At 34.1% G+C, this 10000-nt stretch overlaps 2 protein-coding genes across 13 annotated transcripts in view; one reads left to right on the top strand and one right to left on the bottom strand.

Annotated features, from left to right (window-relative positions):
• Positions 1-1513, top strand: part of amx (TM2 domain-containing protein 3 almondex) — a 21204-nt gene extending 19691 nt beyond the window's left edge. For both annotated transcript variants that reach the window (XM_043026515.2, XM_086539124.1), the window contains exon 6: positions 767-1513. In XM_043026515.2, the coding sequence (XP_042882449.2) occupies positions 767-902 (136 nt within the window). In that variant the 3' untranslated portion in view covers positions 903-1513. The remainder of the gene's footprint in view (positions 1-766) is intronic.
• A 4349-nt stretch (positions 1514-5862) lies between these two features.
• The window catches only part of CrebB (Cyclic-AMP response element binding protein B), a 52621-nt gene continuing 48483 nt past the window's right edge, over positions 5863-10000 (bottom strand). For all 11 annotated transcript variants that reach the window (XM_043026552.2, XM_086539117.1, XM_086539120.1 and 8 more), the window contains 2 exons: positions 9191-9353; positions 5863-8663 (listed from right to left, as the gene is read on the bottom strand). In XM_043026552.2, the coding sequence (XP_042882486.1) occupies positions 8522-8663; positions 9191-9353 (305 nt within the window). In that variant the 3' untranslated portion in view covers positions 5863-8521. The remainder of the gene's footprint in view (positions 8664-9190; positions 9354-10000) is intronic.

Here is a 10000-nt window from a genome sequence, read left to right as displayed (position 1 = left end):
GTGCGAGTGTGCGAGAGTGCGAGAGTGCGAGTGTGCGAGAGTGCGAGTGTGCGAGAGTGCGAGTGTGCGAGAGTGCGAGAGTGCGAGTGTGCGAGAGTGCGAGTGTGCGAGTGTGCGTGTGTGCGAGAGTGCGTGTGTGCGTGTGTGCGAGAGTGCGAGTGTGCGAGAGTGCGAGTGTGTGAGTGTGCGAGTGTGCGAGTGTGCGAGTGTGCGTGTGTGCGTGTGTGCGTGTGTGCGTGTGTGCGTGTGTGCGTGTGTGCGTGTGTGCGTGTGTGTGTGTGTGTGTGTGTGTGTGTGTGTGTGTGTGTATATATATGTATATATATATATATATATATATATATATATATATATATATATATAAATATAAATATAAATATAAAAATATATATATACATATACATATATATATATATATATATATATATATATATATATATATATATATATATTTATATTTATATATATACATATTTATATATATACATATGTATATATACATATATATGCATATATTCATGTCAGAATCCCATCCCTTAAAAACACACTAAAAGGGGGCAAAGTGCCTGATATGGATCATGGAAAACTAGCAATACTAATTACATCATTATGTCATATTATATCAGAAACCAATTTATTATAGCTTAGCTCTCTTTGCCAATCCTTTCCCAGCTCCTCTCTTTAATTTCTCATGTTCCTCTTTACAGTAGTGTTAGCTGTATTATTAAGTAGAGGTCACCCAACATTGACCTATTTTTTCTTTCAGATTCTATCTTGGTCACTGGCAGGAAGGAATTGGAAAGTTGTTCAGCTTTGGAGGCCTTGGAGTCTGGACCATAATGGATGTCATTCTCATTGCTATACGATATCTTGGGCCTGCAGATGGCTCACTGTACATTTGAATAAAGATCAGCAGTATTATTTAGAATCAGTAAATAGGCCATGGTTTGTCATGAAAGAATCACTTGATGGTTTATGTATAGGTCTTTAATTTTAATTCCTATTTATTTTAATTTTTGTAAGAAAATATCAGTAATGGTTGATTACATTTGTTTGATATATACACATATATATATATAATCCATCCATAATAGATATATTACATAGTATGTGATATATTTCATGGTAAAAATTCTACATTACCAGACTGGTAATGGGGTAGGTAATGAATATTATCAACAAAGATTTTCTTTTGAATCTTCAGCAGTAGTTTGAGGATCTTTTAAAATAAAGAGTTTTTTTTTATAGTTTTATACATATTTTCTATTTGAAGTGTAAAGGAAATATTGGCTGCTGACAACAGACTACTACAGTACAAATTGTTTCATTTTAATTTGTTAAGTTCTGCAATAAGTGAAAATTTAAGGATCCTTTTTTTCAAGAAATTTTCCTGTTCATTCTAAAGTTTTGGTGTTTGGACACATAACTAGAATAGGATTTTCGATATACTTTAGAAATTAAGAAATGGATAATTTTAAACAGCAGTGTATGAAGAATATACTTCATGAAATCTTGTAATGTTTCATTAGTCCAAGCATGTAAACTATGCTTCATAATATGCATGGCTCTAAGAATAAAGTAATGGATGTCTTTCAATTATATTTGCTATGTATTAAGCATAGTCATGCATTGAATTACATGAGTTAAGAAAATTTTATTTTAGCTAATATTTCAATAATAATGCAATCAATTGAAAGGTCTTATCATCAAAGATCTGTTACCCTGTTTATACATTAGAAAAAATAAAAATAAAGTATAAATTAGTAAATGATGTATTCCACCATTTATTAACTTATACTCCATCTTTCGTTTTCCTACACATTCATTTACATACAGGAAAGCAGTGCACAATGTTTGAATATAATTATCATATCCATCTAATGAATTACTATGTCACACACACACAAATAGATGAAAATACCAGTCAGGGCATTCAGCTTTTGACTTAATATCTGAATCATAGTTAATTGTATTTTTTCTCCATAGAATCTAATACCAGTATTTGTATCTTATATTCCACTAAAACAACTAGAATAAGTTTAATTGTTTAAACCTTTAAAGCTGCCAACAGTCAGATAACTTCAACTGGGGCACAAATGTCAAATACTGCTTAGGTTATTCACATCATATGGGTTGACAGTGGAATGAACTTAACCCATTAGCAACGGATGGCATGATTTGCTGCCAAGGCAGAGTCGGTCGTAGACGCGGATGGCACTGTGCCAGACAGTGTAAAGCCACCATCCTACTGCATACATATTTTATTAAAACTGCGACCAATGGGTTAATATCTAGTTTCTTCATATTCTTTAATGTTTACTTCTACAGGAAATTTTTATCTTTAAATTTTACAAAATCATTGTGGTTAGCATTATAAGGTTAATTATCATCAAGTTTAGATTTGGTTAGATTGGATGTGTTACTAGTGGCATGTAAATCCTCTATGGAATATCCTATGGTTAGCTGGTCATGGTGCCCTCGTTGCAGATTGGACCACGCAAAGGCCAATTAGGATGTCTGCTGGGAGAAGGTAATTATGCTAAGCAGACTTGTTAGCTACCACCAGGGGAAGTAACATTAGAAGTTAATTTGAGATTAACCCATTGCGTATGGGTGTCATGACATACATGACATAGGAGCTTTGGCCTGACGACGGGCGTCATGACATACATGACATTCGGGGATTTTGGATCACTGCTATTTTATTTTGCTATGAAAAAGGAATGAGTGATGATGGCTACTGCAGTCATAATTACTATAATTACCGTAATATCGTGCTAGCTTAACGTCCAAAACCTAGATGGCACCTCTTTTTCCTAGCACTAGCAGGAGAGAGAGCCTTGAATGGCACCCATCCACAGTCTCTAGCAAGCACTGTCTCTATAGAGCGATGGCACACACTAAGTTGATGAACCCTTGCTCTAAAGTACCGCCGATGAAGGATGTGCAGGCAGAACGAGAAGAGGAAGGTGACTCAATCCATACCCAGTGTCTAAAATGTGCTCCTGTGCCAATATGGATGCCTTTCACTGTGGCACTCACAGTCACAAGCACAGGTTCTCTCCTCTTCCCTACCTCTTGTTATCTTTATTGTAGGTGGTTATATGTTTCGTATTTGTTCATGACAGCACAAAAATTCAAAAAAATAAATTTGCTTTTTGTCCTCCCACAAAACAGCAATACTTCTATCACATTGAGTTTAAAGAAAATAATGAGCTAATATGGATAATATACTACAATTTTTGTCAACTGCAGCACTGATAGAGCCTGTCATATGGCACATATAAGTCTCTAAACTCAATAAAACACAAAAAATGCTCTAGTTTTACAATGAATGACTGAAAGAGAGTGGGAAGATTCAAATTACATTGCTTCAAGCGGTCTCTCTCAAAAATAGAACCTATCCTGGAGGCTGGGCAAGCAAATCTATCTCCGTCTGCAAAGGGTTAAGCAAGTACACATTGATATAATGTAACTTGGAGTATTTTAATTATTTTGATGATATTTTAAGTTAACTTTTTAACCCATTGGTCGCGGTATTAAAAAAAGGTCTGTGCAGTAGGATAGCTGAATTACATGTCTAGCATGGTGCCATCCGCGTCTATCACCGACTCTGCCTTTGCACCAAATCATGCCATCCGCTGCTAATGGGTTAAAGAACACTGACATTAAGCGTTGAAACCACCAGATTAATTTATTTAATGTTTACATGTTATCTGTAAATATCCAACTTCAAAATAAAGAGAATCCCAGCATTTATGATGTGCTGACTATTCATTCTTAACCCATTGTGAACGGGTGTCATGACATACATGACGGCACTGATTAGGCCTAAAAGACAGGTGTCAATGCATGCATGAAGCGACATCGGGATTTGCACACAGTGAAGCGCACACACAGTCTGGAAGTATAATGGCTGTAACAGTGCTAGCTCCAGAGCTTTAGGGTTCCAAAGTCAGCCTAAACTCACATTTTATGATGGATTTATGGAAAAATATTGTTTGGGCTAGTCTATGCTACCCAGGGGGCAGAGGAAACACTTTCCCTGTCCCTCTAAATTATTAGCTGGTGCTGTTAGTGTCATAGACCACCCGTCCTTACGACCAGATAGGTCGGTACGTGCCCCGTCCACAATGGGTTAAATATAAAAAGAAACCTTTATAAAAAAACAAATTTTCAAACAGATTATTGCAAGTTCCCTTGCATTTATGAACTACTTGTTGTCAGTATGATTAGGCATGATTTAATTTCAATTAAGTTTTCTCCACAGTAACACCCATTTATGAAAGTGTGCATCCAGTGCTGATTGAGCGCAAGCTTGGACAAATTTTGTTATAATGATGATCATAATAATTATCACAAAAACTATAGATTGTATAACAAGTAAAACAACAAAAATTATGTTGTTGACAGGGATGGTAGATGAAAACTTTTAGTTATAAAACGTGTGAATTGAATAATCTAAGTAAACTATTGGCATGCAGAACTTCAATCTGACAGAACGGCAAGAGGGGAGGGTATAAGCAAGCAGCTGCTTTGGGGTCCAGTAAAGATGAAGCTTTGTTTTTTCATGTTTTTTACACTTTCAAACTTTTACAGAAATCTTTGTAATTATCGTTATTCTGACTAAGTATATTGTAGAGTTGCAGAATAGTTTCATTTACAGCTTAACAGGAATTTGACACATATTATTATGTCATATTTGCAGTGTCAAGCAAAGTCCCAAATCAAAATGTTGCTCCAAGGCCCAGCATCACCCTCGGTGACCTGCTTGTCACATTAGGCATCTTCGGTATTGACTATAAACTCTATCACCTTCTGTCTTCTGCACTGCAGAAGACCATCTAACCAGACAATGTGATAACATGGCCAGTGTGTGATAGTACTGTTTTTTTTCAGTAGAGATGCTTGCAGTACTTAGTTTTTTGTATCCTCTATTTGAGGGGGCCATGTACCCTTCTAAGTAGGTAAAATGCTCAGTTTTGTGATAAAAACATTTTACATCCTTTAGGCATGAACCTTCTCTCATAAGCTCCCCTGAATTGCTCTATCTATATATTTATATATCTGTATCTATATCTATATGCCTACACACACAAAAAAAAAAAAATTAAACAAAATTACATTTGCAATACTTTTACAAATACACAATTTTGTTTTAAATGATTACATATTGAATTTCCGGTAGTTTTTAGTATTTCCTCTCTTTGTGGCTAGGTATTAAAATACGTGACATGGGAATCCTTCCCCGTTTTCTGTTGAGCAATGGTGTCACTGTTTTCTTTACTCATGCTGAAAGGAACATTGTTAGGAATTTAATAATCTGTTTCCAATTATTTATTTATTTCCCCACTTCATCCTTATGGTTCACATAATTCTTTTTTTTTTTTCTGAAATATCCTGGTGCCCACGGTAGTATAGCTACTTTGTTCTGCGACATTCCAGCCAAAAGCTAAGGTCATCTTAGTCTTCCATATCTCATTACTTTCATTGAGGATGGTCATCTCTTTTTGTATTTGGTTACTAAAGTAATAGAATACAAAATAAGTTCCTTTTTGTTCTCCCATAAGACTACTGTCAGATGGCAAGTATCGTGATTAGATTAAATATTGTGAAAGGGCTCAAAAAGTCATGCAAATGTCATGTGCTCCTCCCTAGGTCTGATGTGGCACGCAGGTGGCACTGATGCCCGTCTTGTGGGCAAAAGAAAAGAAATATATGCCCTGTCCTAAACAGGGTAATATGGTTATCATGTGAATAAATAAAATTTAGGTTGATACCACATGACATTCTGAAAACAAATATGAGGGCATTTTATTACTTGCACCTTCTATACTGAGAGGAATTAAAGAAAATTTCTAGTATTCAACAACAGTTTAATCTTCAAAAATACTTATATCTCATTCTCATAGGCATTTTTGCTTGGATCACAATCATATGTCCAAACACAATTATTTACATAAAAATGTTTTATAATGTTCATATATATTATATCCATCTTCCACCTATTCATTTTCTACAAAACCAAAATTTACAAACAACTAAAAATATATACATACCATCTTGTACTGATTATAAAATAATTCCTTTAAGCATTGCCTAAGTATATAATTAAAAGACAATAATGTTAAGAATTTATCCAAACATTTGTAAATTCTGATAAGAAAATGACTGGATAAGATGGAATAATAATGAAAGAAAAAAATCATGTGGCAACAGCAAAATTGGGTGCAGATGCTAACTGTACAAATTGCTGACAAGGGGCAAAATATGGATTTTTTCAGCCAGAGTTTGCAGGTAACATACTCATGATTGGCTGTTGCATTTCTTACTTTCCAGTGAGACACATTTTACTGGTGTTGTACAAGCACAGACAAATCTGGAAAATGTATTCCATACAAGAAGTCTGTGAGCACAATTGCTGCATTTCATATAATGTTTACAAAGCATTGGTAGAAACACAAGCCAGGACACAAAAACTTTCTACTTAACAACAGATATCTTTAAGAGACTAAATAATATGGGCAAGATGCTTAAGCCTTCAGGTTCCTTAAACATGGAATGCTGATTGAAAATGATGTAAAAGTTATAAATACCTGATCTCTTTGAGGATTAAGTAAAAAAGAATAGTAATAAAATTACCAATCATTTTAGCTGGCATCTCCACCCACTGTTTCCACTGTCCATGGTATTACAGTTATAGTGCAAAGTTTCAGTTTTCACATGCTGTCCAATAAAGAGGATCACAACAACTACGTCTTCATTTGCCATAAAATGTAATACACCCTTATTAACATTTAAAGACAGCATACAGATTAAACATTACAGAAACACTGTCACTACAGTCCTTTTCACAAACTGGAGTAACAACAAATAATCCTTCTTAGTTGTATCTGGCCTTCTGAATGATGGAACCACCATTTAAATTTCGGGTCCATAACACTCCAAATAATGATATATATTTCTATTTATAGTATTTGTTGGCATATGCAGTAACACTATTATTATCATTATCTCTCAAAGCATTTGAAACTAACATTTTCCAAAGCATGAGACTGAAAAATTCGTACTATATGATGGCCTACTCACAGAATCACACATTCCCTGGAGTTAAGTGCAACACTGTATGCACATATGCGATTCATAATCGCTGGACATGACTAGCAACATAATATTAACATATACCAAGCATGCTTGATCCACGCTTACAGATGTAATTGTAATAAACTAAGCCAAAAAGAAAGTTTTTACTCAAAGGAAATCATGCAATTATTTTTTTTGCATGGAATTGACATTCTAACACAAATTTCATATTGTCAAACAACATTTTCATAATGAGGACAGGCAGAAATAATAAAATAATACCAATGCTTGGTAAATTTTTAAAATTTTTGTTAGAACAATAAATTCGATTTCATTCTCTTCTATTACTTTTCCAATTCATTTGGCAATCTCATTGGACAGCTGGTTTCTACCTCAAGGACTTGCAAATACAATTACTTGTCAAAGTCATAAAATCATTCATAAATATTATGTAGCTGACCTTTGACAAAAACTGTAAGGAAAATCTGACAAATGACAACCATGATAGTATAAACACTACACTTGTGAAAAAATATGGGAACCATGTATTGTATTATCACCGGATTGTTGCAGTGCTGTTCCATGGTTGCCAAAAAAATGAGGGAAACATTTTCTCAATGATTACAGGCTAGCTCACTACAACAAGGACACTTCTCTCTATTGGTCATTGCTTCTCAGAAGGTTGACCTTAACATATTTTGTTAATGACAATTTCAGGTCACATTATCACAAGCAGTGATTCACATATTTGACACACTATTCTGTCTTTTGACAGTGCAAATCTTTAAGGATCTTAGCTCTTCTATGAGTGCTTTTCTCTGGTTCTCCAAAACAGCTACCCTATTCTCTAAATATTCAAGAAATCTTTCTTCTTTAGCCAGTACTCATTTGCAGCTCCCCTGGAACAAAATATATTAGTGGTGGTGCATCCTTAAGCACTGTCAATGTGTATGGGGTAATAATACCTGTTTACATGAAATGTAACATATGATACTTAATTCTGCACCTTATGGCAGCCCAATTAAATGTTAGTGGTTTTAAGGTCTTTGCAATATAGCACTCAATTTCAACTACTTGCTCACATTTACAACACAGCCAACAGCTTTGTTAACCACCAATAAATGAATCGCTTTGATAAAAAATAAAAAATAAAAGAAGATAAAATAATAATTATAACAATAACAATTACAATAATAGGTAAAAATAATGATGATAATCATATCAACAAATTTAGAGTTAAGTGAACCAGTAACAAATTAGGGCAGCCATGACCCCTGCTCAAGGATCCCAATAAGTGATGGAGTAAAAGCTCAACTGTTCACTGATCAGGTGGACGAGCCTCCTTAACACTACGTCACTGCCCCAGGTTGTATCACTGCAGAGATTAAATCCATGCCATTACCCAGGCAAGGAGGGAGAATTCTGTTGCATTCTGCTATCAACTGTTCTGACAGTAGAGAGCTTTCAGTGTCTTCAATTCTTCAATCAAAGCTTTGTTCTGGTTTTCCAAGACTGCCACTCTATTCTCCAGGCATTTGATATATTCTTTCTTTTTCGCTCTACATTCTCTTGCAGCTTCCCTGTAAAATGTAATAACAAACATTAATTTCACACCAAATCATTGCAATGCTCTATTTGAAATGTGATATACATTAGGTTACCTGACAATATCCTTTACAAAACCAAAGCAATAAAAAATCAAATACTTTATAAAAAAAAAAATAATAATAAAGAAAAATAAAAAAAATAAAAAATAAATAATAATCCATGCTAAGTAAAATACAACTTGGCTATCACGCATATAAATAAAAGGTTTATAAATTGGAATTCACAACATTTATACCAAATATGTAATTATAAAATATGGGTCAAATCTATTTATGCACTGCAGAATTTTATATTTAGATTGATCTACACATACATATATACATTTATGTATAAAAATGAAGCAAAATGTAGGAAAATAGTAGGCCACAAGTACTTCAAAATAAATTCATAAGTAAGAGTACAAATTCATAATACAGGAAGAGGGGAATAGAAGAACGTTGGAAAGTTGATTTGACTTTTATAAACTACCAAAGCGAGAACTGCCCAAAATTTTTCCTACCTGTTTTTCATCAATCTTATTTCACGTTTTCGTGAGGCTTCCTCTGCTATTTGATCGCCAGATCCATGTACTGTGGAACCAGTGGTAGCCAGGACCACACCCTGCGCAAGCCCAGCACTTGTACTTGTGGCTATTTTAAGGCTGCTCAGATCACCCGTAGCAACTGTTTGGAAAGTATTTGTTTGAGTTGTTAATATATAATAAAATACACAAATCAAAACATTCAAACATGCATGCATGGCTGAAAAGTATCAATATTTAAAGATATTGAAAAATTGTACTATACTTGAAGAAAAAGATTGAAATCAGAATTAATAATTTCACAATCGTTGATATGTAATGGACATGTTTCATCAAAATCTTTCGCAAAATAATTTTGGTAATAATTTCTATAATTTCATTTACATTTCTTGTGTTGTGGAATTATTTGTTCTCTTTTATCCATTTTTCTATTTTTTATATAATGACTTATTCATCATATGCAAATAACAAAATTTACATACCTAAATGTTATAGTTGTTCCAATAACTCAAAAACACCAGTGGTGTCTCTAGTGATACTTGGTAAAAAATGGTACCGCAACATAGCACTTTTAGCACTATTGTATTAACCCATTGCAGACGGGGATAAATTTTCTTGCCCAGCCTCCAGGATAAGTTTTATTTTAAAGAGAGACTGCTTGAAGCATTATAATTTGAATATTCCTACTCTCTTTCAGTCATTCATTGAAAAACTAGAGCATTTTTGTGTTTTGTTTTTTTGTGTGTTTTATTGAGTTTAGAGACTTATATGTGCCATATGACAGGCACT

This window comes from Penaeus japonicus, unplaced genomic scaffold, assembly GCF_977035675.1.
Source record: "Penaeus japonicus unplaced genomic scaffold, GWHDUDI00000001_assembly GWHDUDI00000008, whole genome shotgun sequence".
NCBI lineage: Eukaryota > Metazoa > Arthropoda > Malacostraca > Decapoda > Penaeidae > Penaeus > Penaeus japonicus.
The sequence above is the reverse complement of the archived record's forward strand: the minus strand, read 5'-3'. Positions and strand labels throughout refer to the sequence as shown.